Raw genomic sequence first — 24,608 nt, forward strand, 5'->3', positions numbered from 1 at the left:
CCATGGGGTGACGCTCAAGCCACTGAGCCATACCGGCTGGGCTGGGCTATGAGAACTTTTAAAATCTATCTTATCTTTGAATTTTATTTATGGTGTCTGTTGCATTGTAGACTTTTATGTTGTCTTTGTTGTCTTGGCTGTCACTCCTTTATGGGTGTTTTTTTTTTTTTTAACAAACAGATTTGATCATTTACTTGCACTGTTTAAGAAACCTCAATTACTTCCCATTGTGAGTCTGTATAGTGTTGAGGACATGGAATATAGACATTTTGCTATGTTTGAAACCTAGTTCTGGTACTTACTAGCTGAGGGACCCTGAGTAGTCAAGGACCTGTTCTATGCCTATTACCTCATGATGATGCTCACCTTTTGGAGTTGTTGGGAATATTAAATGGGTTAATATGTTTAAGTGTTTAGAACAGTGCCGAGCACATAATGTATCCTGAGTAAATGTTAGCTGCTACTATTCCTTCTTTTCCCGTTCAGTTTTATTGTGCCACTTACCCTGTTGGTCCTGTGCTGCAGCCACAAGGGCCTTCTCTCAGGGCTTCCTACCTTAGAACCTTTGCATGTCTTGTTTCCTATGCCTGCAGTATTCTTTTTCTTCTTCCTCTTTTGCCTGACTGCTATTTCCACTTTAGTCTCAGCTTAACTACCACTTTTTTTTTTGGATGCTGTCAGTGACCTCTTTTATGTGGACTTTTATGTTGTCTTGGCTCTCACTCCTTTATTAGGTCTACCATTATGTTTCATCTTGGCACCTACTGCTATTTCTTCATAGCATTTTAAATAATTATTTTACGTTGTTGGCTTAATTTGTCTGCTCTCTGTTGAAAACAAGCTTCATGAAAGCAGGAATTGTGTCTCGCTTTACCCTTACCTTATGGAATACTGAATGGTCTTGAGCTGGTGTTTACTAAATGTAGGGAGTTGATGAATTAATAGGTGGAATGGTAAAATTAGAATGTTTTGGACTTGGAGTAGAAAGATAAGCTGAAAGAAGAAAGCATATTTAGAGGCTTTAAATTCTACCAAATCTCTATTTAGTTGTTCCTATCCGAAAGTGAGACCTAGTTCTGTTATTCATTGCTTATGTTGTATGATATGATTGGGATAACTGGCAGTTATTTCAAATGGGATATTCATAATTTTAATAGTTATGACTTTCTCTATGGTCATTATTAAATATAATTTTAAAATCTGTAAAAGATCTTATACCCATTTTGCATATTAAAATTTGACATGATATCGTCTGTATAAGATTGATAGTGATCAGTAGAGCTGGAACTAGAACCTGGTTCTCTCTATTATCTGCCTGAAGCTGTTGTGCATTAGGTAGCCTATACCTTTTCAAGGGGTGTATTAAATTTTTTCTTAGTGTTCAAAGTTCTTTTCATGAGAATTGATTATTGGGGGCTCTAATATATACTTAAAATCTTTTTGATGTCTGTAGAGTTGCTTAATCCTATATAATATCACCTTCTACAGCTGTGGCTGTTGCGTACCTATTCTATGCATGGTTTTCTGTATTGTTGCCCTTATGGTTAGGTAGTTCACATCATTCCTTCCTGTAGCAGCTCCTTTTCCCTCTTTTATTTAATTTTTATAAACTATTAGGCACATACAAAGGCAATATGTTAGACTGTTTTACATGTATGTAAAGCAAGATTAAATAGATTCATCCATGCCGCAGCACAGATGAACCTCAGAAACACACTAAGTGAAAGAAGCCAGAAGTCAGAGACCACATATTGTATGATTTCATTTATATGAAATGTCCAGCAAAGTTGAGATCTCTGGAGACAGAAAGCAGATTAGTGGCTGCTTGAGGCTAGGGATGGAATGGGAAGGAACTGCAAGTAGGAATTAAGTTTCTTTTCAGAATAATGGAAGTATTCTAAAATTGGATTATAGTGATGATTATACAACTCTGAAAATTTACTTAAAATTATTGAATTGTACACTTAAAATGGTAAAGCTATTTTTAAAAAGAATAAATGGGTTCATAACTTATTTTGGAAGGGTTCTTATTTATAAGTGTAATTGTAGGCTAATGTAGTTGCTACTTTTTGTTCTTCATAGCTTAGATAAATGGAATGGAAAACTAAATAAGGTAATATACTGTATCCTGAATATTATTCATTAGGTAAGACAGAGCACTGAAAGGTAACATACTCCCCCCCCACACACACGCTTTATTACAAATTAGAGTTTTTGTGATTAGGAATCATTGTGCTAAGTAGTATCATTTAAGTTTAAAGGGTAATGATTTATATATATGTTAATTTCTTGTGATTTTTAGATATCAAGAGTTAGAAAGCACGCTCTCTCTCCACACACGCACTGTCTTTAAAATTAGAAAAGGTATCCATTTTTCCCTAATCTCATCTATTCTGCCAATGTGCTTTTGTTTTATCTGCCCTCTCAACCCACTGGAGTGCCATGTCTTATGAATGAGTAAACACACTTGGGCTTCAGGCTATTTATGTGTTCTTTTTTTTTTTTTTTCTTTTTTTTTTTTAGCACTTTCATTTATTTGGACCCTTGGATGCCCATTGATGGATGCTTGAAACCTACAAATAATCTTCAGATCATAGCAGAACTGTAAGGCCTGTCCTTTGTATGGGAAGGAGATAGTTCATGTGCTGTGGAAATGAACGGGGAGCAGCAGCTTGATGCAGGTATTGGTTTTGGTGAGCAGAATTCATTCTTCAGAATGCAGAATTATATTACCTTCCTGTGTTACATTGTCTGACTTACCTTTCTAACACAAAACAGAAAGCTCTTTGAAGGTATGAGTTGTCTTTCTCTGTACCTGGTAGAGAACCTGGCACTAGGGTTACTCATAATATTTGCTGAAAAAGTAAATAACTTTTATGAACAGACTTCTTTTTTGAAAAAATATTTTAATTTTGATAGTTACTTTTTAATTATTTTGAAATGTTAAAATATTCATTGGAAGTTGCAAAGATAGTACTGACAGGTCTCATGTACATATCACCAGTTTCTATCATTAGTTACATCTCATAAGTATAGTAATAGTATAGTATAGTATAGTATAGTATAGTATAGTATAGTATAGTATAGTATAGTATAAAAGCCAGGACATTAACATATGTATAAAGTGTATGTAGTTCAGTGTCATTTTATCACGTCTGTTCCTGTAACTACCATCTCAGTCAAGTTGCAGGCCACTCCATCACCATAAAGAGCGCCTCTGTTCTACCTCTTCATAGGTATTACACCTTAAACATCTATTACACCTACCTTCTTTCCCTCAGCCTTCCCTAACCTCGGGCAACCATTAATCTCTTCTCCATCTTTGTCATTTTGTCATTTCAGGAATGTTATAGACATAGAACCACATATATACATAGAACAACATAGTATGTGAATTTTTGAGGTTGGCTTTTTCCACTCAAAATAATGCCCTTGAGATTTATTCAAATTCTTGCAGATACTACTAGTTTGTTCACTTGTATTGCTGAGTAGTGTTCCATGGATATACTACAGTTTGGGTAACTATTCATCTATTGTTGAACATTTTGGTTACTTCCAGTTTTTGACTATTACAAATAAATCTGCTTGAGCATAGTATACATAAAATTTCATTTTTCTAGGGTTGATGTCTAGGAGCACAATTGCTGGATTATAGGTTTAATAAAGAAACTAACAAACTACTTTTAAGAGTAGTTATACCATTTTACAGTCTCACCAATAGTGTATGAGAGATCTAGTTTCTTTGCATCCTCACTGTCATTTGGTGTTGTCACTTTTTTTTTTAAATGTAACTCATTCTGATAGGCATCTAATAATAACAGCTTATCCCGATCTTAATTTGCATTTTCCTAATGGCCTGTGATGTTGAACAAGTGCTTATTTGCCATCCCTATATCCTCTTCAGTACAGTGTCTTCACTGGGTCATTGATTTTATTGTTTGTCTGCTTTTAAATTAATAATGATTTTTTAACTATTGAGGTTTTTAAAACAATTTTATTGAGGTATTTTTCCTTTTCTTGAGATATAATTCACATGCCATAAAATTCACCCTTATAGAGTATACAGTTCAATAGCTTTTAGCATATTCACAAAGTTGTGTGACCATCACTACTATTTCTAAAACATTTTCATCACCCCCCAAAAAGAAACCATTTCTTGCTTCATTCAGCCTCTGGCAAACACCATTAATATACTTTCTGTCCCTATAGATTTACCTATTTCTGCTTTCTTCTGATTAATGTTTACATGGTATATCTTTTTCATTCTTATACTTTCAACCTGCCTGTATCATTATATTTGAAGTAAGTTTCTTACAACAGCACATAATCTTTTTAAAAAATTTCAGTCTTATAATTGGTGTATTTAGACCTTCTACATTTAATGTTATTATTTATAAGTTAGGGCTCAAGTGTGCTAATTTTTTTTTTCTATTTATATACATATATTTTTATTTAAATGAATGTTCTAAACAAGTGTGCTATTTTTATTCATTTGTTTTCTGTGTTTTGTTTTTTGCCCCCTCCCCCTACCTTCCTGTGGGTTACTTGAACATTTTTTTAGAATTCCATTTAGATTTGTTTTTAGTGTTTTTGAATGTATCTCTTTGTATAGCTTTTTGGTAGTTGCTTTAGTAAAGTATTACATTATATGTACATAACTTACCACAGTCTGCTTGTATCATCATTTTAGATTAGTTTGAGTGACATATAGAAACTTTGTTTTTTTGTTAATCCTCACTGGAGGATACTTTTTTCTATTGATTTTTAGAGTGGAAGAGATGGGTGTGGGGGGGGGAGAGAGAGAGAGAGAGAGAGAGAGAGAGAGAGAGAGAAACATTGATGTGAGAGAGACACATCAATTGGTTGCTTTCCATGCATGCCCTGACCAGGGTTGGGAATTGAACCTGCAACCCAGGTACGTGTCCTTGACAGGAATTGAACCTGCACCCCTCCAGTGTATGAGCTTATGCTCTAACCACTAAGCAACACTGGCCAGGGCAAAACTTATATCTTTACCTTATAATACAATTGTCATACATATATTCTCTACATATTTTGAGAACCATATCAGATATTAAGATTTTTGTTTCAACTTTCAAACATAATTTAGAAAACTCAAGAGGAGAAGGAAAAAGTATTTTAAAATATTTTTACTTTTTCCATTGTCCTCTACTCCTTCCCGAGTTTCCAGGATTCATGAGTCCCTTCTGATGTTTCATTTCTGTTTATAGAATTTCTTTTAGCAATTTTTTTTTTTTTTTATCCTCACCGGAGGACATTTTTCGATATTTTGTTCAGATAGAGTGGGAGGGAGAGAGAGAGAGAAACATCAACATGAAAGGGACACATCGAATGGCTGCCACCCGCACGACCCAACCAGGGCTGGGGACAAACTGCAACCGAGGTATGTGCCCTTAGCGGGAACCGGAACCGAACCCAGGTCTTTCCAGACTGCAGGCCGACGCTCTAAACTGCTGAGCCAAACCAGCCAGGACAGCAATTTTTTTAGAGTAGGTCTACTGCTGATAAAATTTCTTAGTTTTCCTTCATCATGACAGTGTCTTTATTTCCCCACTTATTATTGAAGGATATTTTTTCTAGATGTAGAAAAAGTTATTTTCTTTCATCTCTTGGAAAATATTGTACCTGGTGGCCTCCATGGTTTCTGATGAGAAATCTGCTGTCATTGTAATGACATCCTTTATATCCCTTAAGATAAGCATTGTTTCTCTTGATGTTTTCAATTATTTTTATTGTCTTTAGTTTTTGGAAGTTTGACTTTGGTGTGTTTTTGCACAGATTTCCTTTGGTTTATCTTGTATGGAGTTTTCTTAGCTTCTTGCCCCAAGTTTGGAAATTTTTCAGCCATTATTTCTTTCATTTTTTTCAGCCCCTGTTCTCTTTCTTTTCTTCTGGGATTCCAATGACAATGATGTTAGGTCTTTTTTTATTTACTTATTTTTTAAAATATGTTTTTATTTATTTTTAGAGAGAGAAGAAGGGAGAGGGAGAGAGAGAGAGAGAAAAAAAACCCCATCAATTGGCTGCCTCCTGCGTGCCCCCTACCCCTACACTGGGGATCGTGCCTACAACCCAGGCACATGTCCTCACTGGGAATCGAACTGATGACCTCTTGGTCTATGGGTTGACACTCAACCACTGAGCCACACTGGCTGGGCTGATGTTAGGTCTTTTGTTGTTCCACAACTTTATAAGGCTCTTTTTATTTTTTTTCAATGTTTTGTTTCTGTTGTTTATTAATTTATTATATTTTCAATTGAATTTATTGGGGTGACATTGGTTAATAAAATTATATAGGTTTCAGGTGTACAATTCTATAATATAGTCAAACCTTTGGTTTTCTAATGTCTCCTGTCTTGAACAATTTTCTTCTCAACAACCCTTTCATACCGATACCTTTTATACAATCAGTCACATGTCTCTCGGGTGACAAACAAAGGAGAGAATGTGTGAGTATGAGTCATTTTACCACTACACCTGACATTGTTAACATCTCAGGAAATTGTGCTATGAATATTTTTGTGTATTTTTTGCTTTTGTTGCTGCTTACTATTATTAAATTTTCATTTTTTACTATACATTTCATTTCCTTTTTGTTACATTTTTATTTACATTTCATGTCCTTATTGTTTTTAAATTATTTATAGGTTATACTGTACATTAGACATGTACTGTATATAAGAAAGGTTGAAACAGAATCGTTTGTGGATCTGGGACGGATTAATTCAATTTACATTATTTCTAATGGGAAATAATGCTTCGATTTTCGAATAGCTTTCTGGAATGCATTAAGTTCAAGAACCAAGGTTCTACTGTACATCATCTGTATATTGTATTTGTGTTCACCACTCCAAGTCGTCTCCTTCCATCACCATTTATCTCTCCTTTACCCTCTTCTACCTCCCCCATCCCCCTTGCCCTCTGGTAATTACCATAATGTTGTCTGTGTCTATGAGTTTTTTTTTCCTTTGCTCAAATCACCTTTTTGCCTGGCCAGTGTTGCTCAGTGGTTAGAGTGTTGGCCTGTTGACTAAAGGGTCATGGGTTTAAAACTTGATCAAGGGCACATACCTTGGTTGAAGGGTTCTGTCCTGGCCCCAGTCAGGGCTCATGCGGGAGGCAACCAATCTACATGTCTCTCTCACTGTGATGTTTCGCTCTCTCCTCCTCCCCTCCCACTCTCTCTAAAAATCAATGGAAAGAATAACCTCTGGTGAGGATTAACAACAACAAAAAAATCCTTCACCTTTTTCACCCAGTCCCCAACCCCCTTCCCCTCTGACTGCTGTCCATCTGTTCTCTGTATCTATGAGTCTTTTTCTGTTTTGTTTGTTTGTTTGTTTTGTTCATTAGATTCCACATGTAAGTGAAATTATGTGGTACTTATCTTTCTCTGATTGGCTTATTTTACTTAGCATAATACTGTCCAGGTTCATCCATGTAGTCGCAAAAGGTAAGATTTCCTTCTTTTCTATGGCTGAATAGTATTCTGGTATGTAAGTGTATCACAGCTTTTTTATCCACTTATCTACTGATGGGCACTTGGGCTGTTTCCAGATGTTGGCTATTGTAAATAACACTGCAGTGAACACAGAGGTGGTGCATATATTCTTTCAGATTAGTGTTTTGCATGTCTTTGAATATATTCCCAGAAGTAGAACGGCTGAGTCATAAAGCAGTTCCACTTTTAATTTTTTTGATGAAACTCCATAATGTTTTCCACAGTGGCTGCATTCCCATCAACAGTGCACAAGGTGTTCCTTTTTTCCACATCTTCACCAACACTTGTTTGTTAATTTATTGATGATAGCCATTCTGACAGTTGTGAGGTGATATCTCGTTGTGGTTTCAATTTGCATTTCTCTAATCACTAGTAATGTTGAACATCCTTTTATATGTTTATTGTTCTCTGTTTAAATTGGGTATATTTTTTTGCTTTGTCTTGAATGTTAGTGTTGATTTTGTTAATATGTTTTTATTGATTTTTATATAGAGAGAGATAGAAACATTGATGTCAGAGAGAAACATCGACTGGTTGCTTTCTGCATGCCCCCCACTGGGGATTTGGCCCACAACCTGGGCATGTGCTCTAACCTAGAATTGAACTAGGACCTCTCAGTTCATGGGATGACACTCAGTCCACTGAGCCACACCCGCTGGGCCAATGTTAGTGGGTTTTTTCCCCCTCTGCCCTCCCCATTCTGCTGTGGAGCTTATCCATGAGTTTTCTTTTGGTTATTGTGTTTTCAGTTCAGAAATTTCCATTTTGAGTTGAGGAGGGATGTGGGATGGGAATACCCAACCCAAAATGATACAACCCCACTGTTCTAAGTGTGGTTCGGTAGCTTATCTTGAATAGGTGCTTTTCAGTTTGTTCTGTTCCTTCCGTTTATTTCAGAACTTTGAAATGGTTGATTTTCATTATTTAGCCAGTATTTTTTTCTGCTTTTCTGGAAGAGGAGGTTCACTGAGGTACTCACTCTACAATTCAGCAAGTTGATTTGTTTTCTTACTTTAAATGTTATTAACTCATGAAATAGAGAGAGAGGGAGAGAGAGAGAGAGAGAGAGAGGGAATCCATTGCTGTTATCATTCATGCGATGATCAAATTGCCCCACCCTACAGCAGTGAGAGTTTTCACCTTGGTTCCTGTGTTCTTTTGATGTGATATCATGTATCTTTGATAGTTCTAATCCTAGCTTTATGGCGTAATAAAGTTCCCAGGCACCTAAATGTACAATCTGCTATTTCTGTATGGAACTTTTTTAAGAGAAAGTGGATATGATATTTAGAGACCACAATCGAGTGCTGGGGTGCTCATGGATACAAGGTTATCATTTCTTTCAGGCCTTATCCCCTACTCATAGCTAGAAAATACACACCTTTTGTTTTTTTAAAGATTAAAAAAATTTTTTTTTCTTTATTAATTTTAGAGAGAGGAAAAGGGAGAGGGGGCGAGAGAGATAGGAACATTGATGAGAGAGAACATTGATTGGCCGCCTCCTGCATGCCCCCTACTGGGGATTTGGCCCACAACCTGGGCATGTGTCCTGACCAGGAATCAAACCATCGAACTCTAGGTGCATGGGTCGATGCTCAAACACTGAGCCACATCGGCTTGATGAAAATACACATCTTTTGAAGAGAAAAGAAAATCAGATGGCTTCATCTGATATTTATAATTCTAGTTTAAAATTGCAAGGTTTTTATTTCTTTTATTTTTATGCTTGTGTCCCTTTTTTTGGTAACGTATTGTTTCATAATGATGCTAACATCATTACTTATTTGTTTTTACTGTATAATATTTGTGTAATTTTTCTCAAAACAACAATACCAATATTCCAGATATCAATAAGGTAACAGTGTAGTTTAAGATTTTTCATTATTTTTTTCTTTAAATATATTCCACTGGGGCTTGCGGTCAGAATATTGTATATTACTATGTCTTAAAATAAACAGGAGTTCTTTATTTTTATGGCTTTTCCACCAACAGTTAGGCATATTTGTTTCAGGTAATTTTCAGTTTTTAGACTTTTTAAATTTAAATGTGTTTCCAAATTGTATCAAGTATCTGCATAGTTTTTAAGTGAAAATTTTATAACATCCCCACTTCCAACCTGATACTGTTCATTCTTTTTATTCTTCTTCATATACTAACTAGTTTTTATTATTTATTTCTGCTGTTCATTTAAAAATATAAACAAATATGTGTGTGTGTGTGTGTGTGTGTGTGTGTATATATATATATATATACACTCATGCACTCTCACCTTATACAAAAGTAGAGATACAGTAAAAGCTGCTTTGTAGTTTGCAGTTTCACTTAATATATACTGGAGATGATCTCACATTAGTATATAGAAATTGTTCTCATTCCTTTTTACAACTATATAAGTACTGGATGTATAAACCATAGATTATTCAGCCAGTTCCTTATTGATGGACATTGGGTTGTTTCCAGTCTTGATATTACAAGTAGTGCTTCAATGAATAGTTTTGTACATATGTCTTTTTGTATTTTTGCCAGCATATCTTTGGAATAGATTCCTAGAAGTGGGATTGCTGGATCAAAAGGTAAACACATATATCATTTTGCTGGATATTGCCAAGTTTTCTGTCACCAGGGTTGTGTCATTATGCCTTACCTGCTTAACTATAGTCTCATCATAGACTATGTTGTCAAACTTTGGAATTTTTTCCAATGTGATATTTCAGGTAGTTCTAATTTGCATTTCTCTTTTTAAAATGAATAAATTTGCATATCTTTCCATATGTTTAAGAACCTTTGCATTTCTTTTTGATAAATTCTCTTTGCCTGTATTTTGCTCATTTTTCTATCTGATCATTAACCTTATTTCTTCTTAGTTTTTTAGTAGTTTTTAATGTATGAGAGATTTTAGTTCCTTAGTCCATATTTTTTTTATTGTTTATTTTTATTTTTAACTTAGCATGCTATTTCAGGGACTGGGGTCCTTGCTAAGGACCATGAATATCTACCCCAAAGTAATGGAATGTCCAAAGTAATGGAAATGGACTTTGTACTGGCTCATATTCCCAGGATGTTCCCAATGTAGTCCTTGTTGGCTTATTTTATTTCTAATGAAAATTTTCACATACATAAAAATGAATGGGAAACAGTATAAGAACACCCACATAGCTACTATTAGTAATTAATAAATGTCAACATTGTCTTATATTTGTTTCCTTTTTTTTTTTTTTTTTTCATCCTCACCTGAGGACTTTTTTCCATTTTTTGTTCAGGTAGAGTGGGAAGGAGAGAAAGGAACAGAGAGAGAGAGAAACATCGATGTGAAAGGTACACATCGAGTGGCTGCCACCCGCACAACCGACCAGGGCCGGGAACAAACTGCAACCGAGGTACGTGCCCTTAGCGGGAACCGAACCTGGGTCTCTCAGGACCGCAGGCCGACGCTCTAACCGCTGAGCCAAACCGGCCAGGGCTGTTTCCTTTTTTTATTGTGGTAAAATAACCATGATACACAGTTTACCATTTTAACCTTTTTAAAAAAAAGTGTACTGTTCAGCCCTGGCTGGTTTTGCTCAGTGGTTAGAGTGTTGGCCGGTGGGCCAAAGATTCGTGGGTTCGATTCTGGTTAAGGGCACATACTTAAGTTATGGTTCGATCCCCAGCCCTGGTCAGGGTCTCACAGGAGGCAACCAATTGATGTATCTCTCTTACATCAATGTTTCTCTCCACCCCCCCCCCCACACACTTTATCTGAAAATCAATGGAAAAATGTCCTTGGCTAAGGATTTTTTTAAAAAGCGTATTGTTTAGTGGCATTAAGTACATTGATATTGTTGTGCAACCATTTCCACAGTCCATCCCCAGAACACTTTTTATTTTCTGAAACTGAAGCTCTGCACTCATTAAACACTAACTCCCCATTCTCCTCTCCCCACAGTTTTGGAAACCACTGTTCTTCTTTCTGTCTCTGTGAATTTGACTACTCTAGCTACCTCATATAAGTGGAATCATAAAATATTTATTCTTTTGCAGGTGGCTTACTTATTTTACTTAGCATAATGTCCCCTAGGTTCATCCATGTTGTATCATGTAACAAAATTGCCTTCTTTTTTTGTTTCCCCCCCTTGATTTTCTAGATAGAGTGGAAGGGAGGGAGAGAGAAACATTGCTGTGAGAGAGATACATCGATTGGTTGCCTCCTGCACAACCCCGACTGGGATGGCGCATCGAACCTGCAACCCAGGTATGTGCCCTTGACCAGGAATCAAACCTATGACCTTTTGGTCCACAGGCCAATGTTCTGACCACTGAGCCAAACCAGCCAAGGCTCCTTCCTTTATTTTCTTTAATCCTCACCTGAGGATATTTTTCCATTTATCTTCAGATAGAGTAGGAGGATGAGAGAGAGAGAGAAATATCAATGTGAAAGAGACACATTGATTGGTTGCCTCCCACACGATCCCGACCAAGGCCAGGGACAAACCACAGCCAAGGTACATGCCCTTGGCTGGAATTGAACCTGCGACTCTAGTCCACGGGCCACCACTCTGACTGCTGAGCCACACTGGCCAGGGCTTCTTCCTTTTTTTAAAGGCTGAATAATACTCCATTGGTTAGATGTATCACATTTCGTTTAATTTCTTCACTTGTTCATGTACACTTGGGTTGTTTCCACCTTTTGGCTATTGTGAATATTGCTGCTATGAACATTCATGTACAAATATCTGTTTGGATCTCTGCTTTCACTTCTTTTGGGTATATACCCCAAAGTAGAATTGGTGAATCCTATGATAATTGTATTTTTAATTGTTTGAGAAACCACCACCATATAGTTTTCTGTAGTGACTTTACCATTTTACATTCCTAGACTAGCAGTGCACAGACTCTAATTTATCATATCATTGAAAATGTTTATTTTCTGCCTTTATGATTATTATAGCCATCCTGTGGGTGTGAAGTGGTATCTTGTTGTGGTTTTGATTTGTATTTCGCTAATGAGTCAAACGTGTTTTCATGTGTTGTTTCTGTTTTTAAAAACAAATAAAACACAACACAGTTTATGCCTCTTCAGTACTTTTCTCTTAATCCTGCTTTCTCCTCTCCATCCCCAAAGGTAGCACTGTTGAAATTGATGTATTTTTTTTCCCATCCTTGTTTTTATACTCTTACCAATATGTATATATTTATAAACATCAGCTGTGGCTGGTGTGGCTCAGCGGTTAGAGCGTCAGCCTGAGGACCAAAAGGTCGCAGGTTTGATTCCAGCCAAGGGTGCATACCTGGGTGGCAGGTTTGATTCCTGGCCCCAGTGGGGGTCGTGCGGGAGGCAACCAATCGATGTCTCTCTCTCTTATCGATGTTTCTCTCTTTCTCCCTCTCCCTCTTCCACTCTATCTAAAAAGCAATGGAAAAATATCACTGGGTGAGGATTAAAAAAACAAATGTACTGCAAAGTTTTGTTTTGAAACCTAAATTGTATCTTCTTGTGCTTTTCATTCTGTTTCTGCCATTTTTACTTGATGTGATTTTTTTTTAGGTTCATCCATGTCAATATTAATTCACTCATTTTGACTGCTATATAGTAGTACTCCATTGTAGGATTGCCAGTCTATCTCTTTCACTGATTGTTCTGTCTGTTGCTATTACAAGCATACTTGTATTTGTGAGCATACTTGTATTTGCCTCCTTGTATCTGTGTGAAGCATAGGCTCCCCTAGGGTGTACTCATTCAGCAGCTGTTTATTGCAAACTTGCTAGTGCCAGGCATTGTTTTGGGCAGTGGGGATACATCAGTGAACAAAACTTTGGTCTTAGAGAGCTTATGTGAATTCTGATCATTGGAAAATGGAATGTTTGAGTCTTTGCTCACTCAACAAAAATTTATTGAGTCTGCTGTGACAGAGATATAGAAGTGACCAAAACAAAGTTCCTGTCTTCATAGAGCTTATTATCGAATGGGGAAGATAAAAAGACATGGTGTACTGTCAAATAGGAATGAATGCCTTGAAGATAAGAAAGCAGAGCTTGGGTGTTTTCTACTATGGGTACTGATGTAAGGCTTTTTTTGAGAGGTGATGGTTGAGTAGAGGCTTGAATGCAATGAAGGTGTGAATGACACTGGAGAATCTGTCTGAGCTGAGGAAATAGCAAATGCAGGGGCTTCAAGAAAAAAACATGATTAGAGAAAAATGAGAATAAACTCAGTATCCCTTGAGTACAGTGAGCAAACAGGAGGCTGGTTGGGAACGAAGTGTCAGAGTAGGTAGCAAGAGGGTCTGATCATGTAGGGCCTTTGCAGTCTTTCAGAGATTTTAGATTTTATTATTAATGTGATTAACAGGTGAATGATACCATGGTGTTAGGCCTTGGACTAGAGAGAGAGCAATAGGAATGCTGGGATGTGATTAGATTTGGGATATATTTTAAAGTTGGTACTTAGAAAATTTTCTGATGGTTTGGATCTAAGATGTGAAGGAAAGTGAGTAAAGCAAGGATAATCTCACATTTTTTAGATTGAGCCAAAATATTGACTAGTGGCATGTTTTACTCAGTTGGAGAATACTAAGGAATAAATCAGATTGAAAATTCAAGTTTGAAATGTCTGCATATTAAGTATGCCAAATATATGGCATCAGATATGAAATACAATCCGAAGTGATTGTAATAGTTACACTCTCACCAGATTTATATGTTTCATTTGGGTGAATTCCAGATAGACCCTAACAGGAGATAGCATGTCACACTTCAATGCTGTTGAGATTCATTGACAATCAGTGCTCAAAGGGAACCCACCATAAAGCCAGTTAACTTGTGAAGTAAATTTTAGGTTAGGTTTATTACTAAGTTTATGTTTTTGTACCTTGTGTTTTCTTTAATTGGGGTTCACCTGTTTTTGTATTGTTTTATTTTGTTTTTAATTCCAGATGCTGGATCTGGTGTGGAAGAAGTGGAATTAAGCTGGGAAGATTATCTAGAAGAGACAGGGTCCACAGCAGTTCCTTACGGATCTTTTAAACATGTAAGCAGTAACCATGTTGCTTTACTGTTTATATCTGCTTCTTTTGATTTCTTGGAGTTATTTTAAGTTGGGGCACGTGAAAGAACTTAAGTGCTTTTTCCTCCTCCCGCCCTCCATTACCCTTATTAAGAAAATTTGATATAATTTAGAAATTTTTATTGGTTTTATGTATTTTCTGCCACTTAATGCATGAATTGTCTTTTTGACTGGTCGTGAATATTCCTTTAGTTTTGTCAAACGACCTTCTTATAAATTGAAGATAATGATTTATTTTCTTGTACTTTACGTTAAAACATTTTATGACTATTGGTTTGCTAATTGAAAGTAATTTCAGTAACATTGTTTGCTTTCTATCACATTGGGCAGAAACGTAAGTAATGTCATACGGTAGCTCACATTAGTGGCATGTGCCGCTCAATTTTATACCCCAGCAGCCCAGTTTAATGCTTTATCAATGGATAATGTATTTGCCTATGTAATTCCTCTAGAGTGTAAGAAAATACTCGAAATTTTATTAATAATTTATGTTTAGACTAATAATTTATATTTAGACTTCATTTTTTTTAATCTGTTCACCCTTCACTCCCTCATAAAAGACACAGAATTATTGATTCTAGAACTATTTATTTCATGGTTGTCTTAGACTGCTCAGACACCATAACAGAATAACAGACTGGGAGGTCTAACAACAGAAGTTTATTTTCTCACAGTGCTGGAGACTAGAAGTCTGAGATCAGGGTGGTGGCATGGTCAGTTTCTGGAGAAGATTCTCTTCCGGGTTTGCAGACAGCCGCCTTCTTGCTGTGTCCTCACATGGTGGAATGTGAGAGAGCAGGCTCTCTGGTGTCTCTCTCTCTCTTTTTTTTATGTGTGTGTGTTAATCCTCACCTGAGAACATTTTTTCCATTGATTTTTTGAGAGAGAGAGAGACATCAATGTGAGAGAGACACATCAATTTGTTGCCTCCTGTACAAGCCCTGACCAGGGCCAGAGACCAAACCTGCAACCCAGGTACGTGCCCTTGATCAGGAATTGAACCTGCGACCCTTTGGTGTGGGGGCCTACACTCTAACCACTGAGTCATACCAGCCAGGGCTCTTTTATATTTTTCATCCCTTTTTAGTTTTGTAATTTTCTATTGACATTTTTTTCTAGCTTACTGATTCTTTTCTTGGCTGAGCCCAGTCTCTTGATGAACCCAGCAAAGGCAGTCTTAATTTCTCTTACAGTGTTTCTGGATTTTAGCATTTTCTTTTGATTTTTTTTTTAAGAGTTTGTACCTCTCTGTTTACATTATGCATTTGTCTTTGCATGTTGTCCTCTTTTTCTATTTGAAATTTGCTTTTCTAATGTAGTCATTTAGCTGTAAATTTCCTTCTTACCACTGCTTTCACTGCCTCTCATAAATTTTGATATGTAATGCCTATGTAATTTTTATTTGTATTTTTGTTGTTTGTCTCAAGGTATTTTCTAATTTCCCTTGTGATTTCTTCTTGAACCAACAATAGATCTCCCTTATCTGCAGTTTAACTTTCCATAGTTTTAGTTATCTGCAGTTAACTGTGGTGTAAGACATTAAATTGAAAATTTCAGAAACAATAAGTTTTATTTATTTATTTTAAAATATGTTTTTCTTGACTTTTTAGAAAGAGAGGAAGGGAGAGAGAGATAGAAACATCGATGTGAGAGAGAAACATCAATGGGCTGCCTCCTGCACGTCCCCTACTGGGGATTGAGCCCTCAACTGGGATATTTGCACTGACTGGGAATCGAACTGGGAACCTCTGACCATGGAATGATGCTCAATCCACTGAGCCACACTGGCCGGGCAAGTTTTATGTATTTTTATTTTATTATTTTTCTCATGAGTTTTGTGTGCTCTTCTGAGTAGCATGATGAAATTTTATGCTGTTCCACATCATTGCACTCTATCCTACCTTGGACACGAATCATCCCTTTGTTCAGCTGGTTATTAGATCGACTGTCATGGTATTGCAGTACTTGTGTAAAAGTAACCCTTATTTTACTTAATAATGCTACATTCATATGACTTATTACAGTATATTGTTACAATTGTTCTATTTTACTATTGTTGTTAATCTCTTACTGTGCCTAATTTATAAATTTAAACTTTATTATAGGTATATATGTATAGGAAAAATATATGTATAGGGTCTGGTACTATCCATGGGTTCTGGCATCCACTTTGGGTCTTAGAACATATCCCTCATGGATAAGGGTGATGGCCCCTCTATTGCTTGTTTAAGAGTGTGTTTAATCTTCACATATTTGTGAATTTCCTAGTTTTCCTTCTGTTAGCATTTCAGTTATATTCCATTACAACCAGAAAAGATACTTTGAATGATTTCAATCTTTTTAAATTTGAGATTTGTTTTGTGGCCTTACATTATGGTCTGTCCTAGAGAATGTTCCATGTGAGAAGAATGTATATCCTGCTGTTGCTGACTGAAGTGTTCTATTAATGTCTGTTAGTTGTCATTGTTTTATAGTCTTGTTCAGGTTCTCTGTTTCCTTTTTGACTGGCTCTATCCATTATTTTTTTTATTTTTATTTTTATTTTTTGGTATGTGCCCTTAGCGGGAACCGATCCCGGGACTCTCTGGTCTGCAGGCCAACGCTCCAACCGCTGAGCCAAACTGGCCAGGGCTATCCATTATTGATTGTAGGGCACCAGTTTGTTTAGAGATCAGCATAACCTTGATATCAAACCTAACCCGAATATATTAGGAAAGGAAAATTACAGAGTAGTGTCACTTATGAAAATTGATGCATAAATTTCTGTATACAAAATAATAGCAAACTGAATGTAGCTGTATTTAGAAAGGATAACACATTAATAACAGGTTGATTTTTTTCAGGAAAGCAAGGTGGTTGACTTTTAAAAATCAACCAGCATGCCCAGCCAGTGTAGCTCACGGGTTGAGCATTGACCTCTGCGCTAGGAGGTCCTGGTTCAATTCTTAGTCAGGGCACATGCCCGGGTTTCGGGCTTGATCCCCATTAGGGAGCATGCAGGAGGCAGTCAGTTGATGTTTCCCTCATCATCAGTGTTTCTCTCTCTCCCACTCCCTTCCTCTCTCTGAAATCAATAAAAACAAATAATTAAAAATCAACCAGCATAATAATAGTAGCAGAATAAAGGAGAAAGATCACATTATTATGTCAATATATAAAGAAAAATTATTGATAAAATTCTCTACCCACCATGATAAAACTTTTAGTAACTATAGTTGGGAATTTTTTTTAACTTGATTAAGGTTATCTACAAAAGCTATAGGAAATTTTATTAATGATAATATAATGCATGCTTTCTTTTTAATATGGAGCAAGACTAAAGATACTGGTTAGCATGACTTTTGTTTGATGTTGTTATAGAGGTTCTAGCCAATATAATTGTTAAAAAAAAAAAAAAAAACCAAAACAATAAAAGTATAAGGATTAGGAAGGAAGGAAAAAATATCCTTTTTGCAAATATATAAAATAATTTGCAGACATATTAATTGTGTGATTTCAGGAAGATTGTTAGATACAAGGTAGCATTTAAAAATCTATTATATTCCTGTATACCAGCAGCAAACAAAAATGAAAATTGAAAGATGTGATTTACAGTAACAAAAAAAAAGTCAAATGACTATGAATAAATGTAACAAATATTTGCAAAGACACTTCAGATCATTATTGCTATAAGTTAAAATGAAGGAATATATCTTGTTCATGTAATGGAAGACTCACTATGTAAAGATGTTTGTTCTCTCTAAATGGACCTGTAGCTTTACTGCAACCCAAGTCAAATACTAATCCCTCCAAAAAGATCTAGGTAGAAACTGACAAGCTGATTCTAAATTTTATGTGCAATATAAAGGAGCAGGGATAGCCAGACAAAGCTAAAGGATAAGATGGGAAGACGTACTGTAATAGATATAAAAATTAATTAAAGCATTGTAGTGCTACTCTAAGGAAAAACAAATCAGAAACATCCATTTTTGCAGGGCTATTTTGTAGGAATGATTTATAACAAAGGTGGCGATGTACAGTGGTTAGAAAAGGTAATACGTCAATTGTATATGCGTTTTCAAACAAATAAAATCTGACCCCTATCAATATCATACACAGAAATTAATTCGAGGTAAACATTAGTCCTAAATATGAAAACCTTCTAGAAAATAATCTGGTATATCTTGACGACCTCTAGGAGTAGAGGAAAATTTGTTTCAAGATATAGAGAAAGCACTAACTTTTTAAAGGCAAAACATTGATAAATCAGACTGTATTAAAATTATAAAGTTCTGTTCCTCAAACAATATTGTCAAGAAAGTGAGAAAATGCCTGGCTGGTGTGGCTCAGTGGATTGAGCCTCATTCCATGGACTGAGAGGTCCTGGTTCAATTCCCAGTCAGGGCACATGCCCAGGTTGTGGGCTCAATCCCCAGTAGGGGGTGTGCAGATGGCAGCCAATGGATGTTTCTCTCTCACATTGATGTTTCTAACTCTCTCTGCCTTCCTCTCTTTCTAAAAAGAAAGGTGAGAAAATATTTGTAACACAAGTAACTGACAAAGAACTGATATCCAAAATATAGACTTAATAAAAAATGGCAAGAAACTTAGACATTCCCCAAAAGAAGAAATATAAATAGCTAATAAATGAAAGATTCTTGACTTTATTAGTTAGGAAGTGCAAATTAAAATCTTAATGAGGTATATTACACACCTTCCAGAATGGTTAAAATGAAGAAGACAGAAAACACAAAAATGGTTAGAATGTTATAGTAAAAGGATTTTTCTACCAGGAGAGTGAATTGGTACAACTACTTTGTAAAACAGTTTGATTGTCTGTTACAGAAATCCATGTATATATGCACCAAAAGACATACAAAAATATTTACATAATCCGGGTAGTATTCTTAATAGTCTTCCAAAACTGGGAACTGTCCAAAATACTTACTATTAGTGGCATTAGAAAGGATAAATTGTGGCACATTTTTATCCTCACCCGAGGATATTTTTCCATTTTTTGTACAGATAGAGTGGGAGGGAGAGAGAGGAAGGGAGAGAGAGAGAGAGAAACATCGACGTGAAGGGACACATCGAGTGGCTGCCACCCGCACAACCAACCAGGACCGGGGACAAACTGCAACCGAAGTACACGCCCTTAGTGGGAACCGAACCCGGGTCTCTCTGGACCGCAGGTCGACGCTCTAACCGCTGAGCCAAACTGGCCAGGGCAAATTGTGGCACATTTTTAAAATACTATACAGCAGTGAAAAGAAATAAAATACTGTTGCATGCAACAGCACTTATGAGTCTCATAAACAATGTTCGGAAAGAGAAATCTTACATAGAAGAACATTCATACTGCCTAATTCTATTAACAGAGTGTAAACAGGCCCTATTAAACTACAGTGTTATAAACCTGGATAGTCATTACCTTTCAGAAGTACAACAGGGGAAGGAAATTTTACACAGAATGTGGGACTTTCCCTCCCCTGGGTCTCTCCTTTCTAAGATTCCCCTTCCTTTCCAGTGGTGGTGGTTACCACATGCCTTTGTGGTCAGGGCTCCGTCACCTCCCTAAAGCATGACAGTTCCTCATGCTTTCTGTCTCTTTTATGGCCTCGATACTTTTGAAGAGCACATTACATATCAGTTATTTTATAGAATATTCCTCAATTTGGGTTTCATTTTTCTCATGATTAGCTTGAGTTTATGCAGATTTGACAAAAATGTCATAACAATAATTTTGTGCTTTTCTTGTTTTATGATATCAAGGTTATATGATACTGGTGTCTTCAGAGTGATTACGTTAACTTTGATCAGTTATTTAGGGTGGTTTCTGCCAGATTTCTTCATTGTAGTGTTACTGTTTTCCCCTTTACAATTAATAAGAATCTTACAGGAAGAACCTTTGAGATTATGTAAATATCATAGTCATCATAGTCATTTTAGCACTGACTCATGATTCTTGCCTGCATAGTTTATTTCTGTGATATTTGTCTAAAGGCAATTTTCTATTTCTGTCATTTTTGTCTATTTTTATTAATTGGTCTTCTAATCTAAAGAAGATCTGCCCCCTCGGTTGATTATTTTTAACAGTATGAACTCATGGATATCAGTGTAAATCTATGGGTTATAATCTACTACTCTCATTATTTTATTGCTCATATTGCCCCACATATGACCATTGGGAGATATTTCTAGTTGGCTCCCATGTCTTTCCAAATACCCTCATCATTTTTGGAGTATTTCCATACTTTCTGGCATCACAAGATAGTACAGGCTCCTGCTGTTTTCCCCACCCCAGAATTGGGCTCAGTTATTTCTCCATGGGGCCCTTGTTCTTTTTTATGAGGATGCTATTTAGAAATCAATATTTGGAAACTAAATTTGCTTTTGCTAATGAGTATCATTACTTCTAGTTTCTGTCAATTTACGGAGCTAGGAAATACATGTGTAGTAACACAGACATTCATATACATCTGTAATTTCTTCTGTGTTTTTATTTCTATTTTTCTTTCTGTCTGTAATTCTGATAACTTGATTCAAATTCAGGGCCACAGGTTTAGTCTCTTCTTCCCCCTTCCTTATTTTTACTTCTTTCTCCCACAATGAGAAACCTGTCTCACATTATCTACAATATATTGATTTATTTAATCTTAGTATATACACACATTAGTCCTAGAATTGCTAACCCATACCTTTGTGACCATATAATTTATCATCTAAATTAGGACACTTTTGAGAAAGGAAAGGGGCATTATTAATTATTATTTAAGGATAATAGGTGTGAACATAGACTGTTTCAGAGAAATTGAGAGATATAGCTTCCTATATATGGTACATATTATACTCATTTTTTATTATTATAGCTTATTTTTTTCCTTTCTCTTTTCTAGAGTTACAAATTTTGTCTAGAATGATCTAGAAATCACTCTTGAAAACTTAATGTGTCAAAAGCTGTCAAAATGGTAGACGTTTAATGATGTATTTATTTAATAGAAAACATTTTCTGTGATCATAATAGACGGCTGTGGTGAAAATACTGAGTTCTATTAAGATGGAACAGAGCAGCATTGCTCTTCCATGTTTTGTTTGGATAACCTATTTGAGGTAGAATTGGAATTTCTCTGGTTTCCCTTGAAAAGATTTTATTACATTTGGTGCTTCAGAATTGTAAGTCTTAAAAAAGAATGTCAGCCAAAGAAATACTCATTTGAGATACTTGTCTGGTGATTAGTAACATTTTTCTGTTCAGGTGGACACACGTTTGCAAAACGGATTTGCTCCTGGGATGAAACTGGAGGTGACTGTGAAAAAAGATCCTGAGACCTACTGGGTTGCCACCATCATTACCGCCTGTGAGCAGTTGCTCCTCCTTCGCTACGAAGGCTATGGAGAGGACCGGAGAGCAGACTTCTGGTGCGACATTAGAAAGGCCGACCTCTACCCCATTGGGTGGTGTGAGCAGAACAAGAAGACCCTCGAAGCCCCGGAAGGTACTAAAATACTTCCTATCATGACATAATATGATATTGCTATAGGAAATCTTGTCCGTAATCTTGAGGTTTTCACTCTCCCATGCACATAGGTTTTTCTAACTTTTTTGGGTTAGCATTTTGAAGGAAAATATTTATCAGGAATAATGCACATTTTCTTATCTTTTAAACTTATTTTCTCTGCTCCATAAAGCCTTAGGCTTTTGAGACCCTCATAGGGGGCATCAGCTCCTTATCATTCTATAAGACTGTGAGGCTCTTTGAGTTTGAGACTTATAGGCCTGATTGCATTCAGGTACATTGGGCAAGAATGTTTCTTTTTTTTTACTTTATTGTCCTGTCTCCTCTCACCTACAACTGATCTGGGACCTATGTACTCTTAAAATGAACCAACTGAAGCATTCTTCCAGAGAAGAGCCCTGGGAGTAGAATCCAAACTCAGCAAGACAGAGACAATAGGACAAAAGAAAGCGAAGGGTGGTATAAAGGTGGAGAAAGGGAAGAGAGACGGCAGATTTTAAAAAATGTCAGACCTTATATGTTTTTTTTTTATCCTCACCCGAGGACATTTTTTTGCATTTATCTTCAGATAGAGCGGGAGGGAGAGAGGGAAACATTGATACAAGAGAGGCACATCAAGTGGTTGCCACCCACAGGACCCTAGCCGGGGCTGGGGACAAACTGCAACCGAGGTACGTGCCCTTAGCGGTAACTGAACCTGGGTCTGTCTGGTCCATGGGCTGACGCTAGAATTGCTGAGCCAAACCAGCCAGGGCTCAGATCTTATATGTTTTTCATTCAACTTCTTATTTTGATATAATTTTTGTTTACAGAAAAGTTGCAAAGATAGTATTAGAAAAATTTTTGAGACTTTGCCAAGTTTCCCTAAATGTTGACATTTTACCAAATTTACATCATTCTTCTCTCTTCTCCTCTCTCTTTTTCTCTCTCTTATAATCCTCTCTGCACACACACACACCTACCTCTGCATACAGTGGCATCACATGCACACTTTTTAATTAATTTATTTATTTAATCCTCACCTGAGGATATTTTTGCATTTATCTTCAGATAGAGTGGGAGGGGGAGAGGGAGGAAGAGAGAGGGAGAAATGTCGACATGAGAGATACACACTGATTGCTTGCCACCTGCACAACCCCAATTGGGACCAGGGATGAACTGCAACTGAGGTATGCGCCCTTAATGGGAATCAAAACCAGGACTCTTTGGTCTGTGGGTCAACATTCTAACTGCTGAGCCAAACCGGCTAGGGCACATGCACACTTTTTTAAAGAACCATTTGAGCCTTTGCCAGTTTGGCTCAGCAGTTAGAACGTCAACCCACAGACCAGTGAGTTGCAGGTTTGATTCTGGTCAAGGGCACGTACCTTGGTTGCAGTTTGTCCCCAGCCCTGTTTGGGGTCATATGGGAGGCAACCAGTTGACATGTCTCTCTCACATCAATGTTTCTCTCGCTCTCTCTCTCTTTCCCCCCCTCGCTTCTTTCCTCCCTCCCATTCTGAAGATAAATGGAAAGATATCCTCCAGTGAGGATAAAAAGAAAGAACCATTTGAGTAAATTGTAGACATGATCCCCTTTACTCATAAGAACTTTAATGAACTCCTAAAAACAAGGAAATTGATAAACATAGTAAAATAACAAAGTCAGGAAATTAACTTTGATATAATACTGTTATTTAATCTATAGACCATATTCCATTTTTACTAATGTTTTTATTCTAGATCATGTGTTGCATTCAGTTGTAATGTCTCATAAGATTTCTTTAATCTGGAACAGTTCCTCTGGCTTTCTTTATCTTTCATGTCTTTGGCTGTTTTGAAAGGTACAGGCCAATTTTCCCAGTAATGTTCATTATGTCCAGGGCCAGTGATACTCGTTATGCCCCATTTTTTTCCTGGTCCAGGACTTGGTTCAGGGTCACCCACTGCATTTGATTGTCGTGTCTTTTTAGTTTACTTAACCTTTCTTTGTCTTTCTTAGTGCTGAAGTTTTTGAGGAATATCGGTCAGTTACTTTTTTTTTTAATGTTCCACTATTTGGGTTTGTCTGATGTTTCCTTTTATTCAGATTGTGTACTTTTGGTAGGAAAAAATGCAGAAGTGATGCTGTGTCCTTCTAGTGCAGCGGTTCTCAATCTGTGGGTCACGACCCCTTTGGGGGTCAAACAAACCATTCACAGGGGTCACCTAAGACATAACAGTAGCAAAATTACAGTAATGAAGTAGCAAAAAAATAATTTTATGGTTGGAGGTCACCACAACATGAGGAACTGTATTAAAGGTCGCGGCATTAGGAATGTTGAGAACCACTGTTCTGGTGCAACTTGTCAGGAGACACATGCTGTTGGTTTCTCCTGTAACTGGTGGTATTAACTTTCATCACTTATAAGTTGATGTATACCAGGTTTTTCCAGCATAAAATTATTTTCACCCTTTTAAATTAATAAGTATCTTGTGGAAAGATACTTTGAGATAATATAAATATCCCACTTCTCTTGAAATTTTTACCCACTATTTTTTTTTTTTTTTTTATCCTCATCCGAGGACA

At 36.5% G+C, this 24,608-nt stretch overlaps 1 protein-coding gene across 7 annotated transcripts in view; it reads left to right on the forward strand.

Moving 5' to 3' along the window:
• SFMBT1 (Scm like with four mbt domains 1) overlaps nt 1-24,608 on the forward strand; it is a 145,949-nt gene that overhangs the window by 77,394 nt on the left and 43,947 nt on the right. For 2 of the 7 annotated variants that reach the window (XM_036266416.1, XM_036266413.1), the window contains 3 exons: nt 2,524-2,681; nt 14,434-14,528; nt 21,799-22,039. In XM_036266416.1, coding sequence (XP_036122309.1) covers nt 2,654-2,681; nt 14,434-14,528; nt 21,799-22,039 — 364 coding nt within the window. In that variant the 5' untranslated portion in view covers nt 2,524-2,653. Of the gene's footprint in view, nt 1-2,523; nt 2,694-10,048; nt 10,096-11,706; nt 11,754-14,433; nt 14,529-16,311; nt 16,357-21,798; nt 22,040-24,608 lie in introns of those variants that run through there. The other 5 variants (XM_036266411.1, XM_036266412.1, XM_036266418.1 and 2 more) reach the window with 4 other exon arrangements.

This window comes from Molossus molossus, unplaced genomic scaffold, assembly GCF_014108415.1.
Source record: "Molossus molossus isolate mMolMol1 unplaced genomic scaffold, mMolMol1.p scaffold_m16_p_18, whole genome shotgun sequence".
Lineage (NCBI taxonomy): Eukaryota > Metazoa > Chordata > Mammalia > Chiroptera > Molossidae > Molossus > Molossus molossus.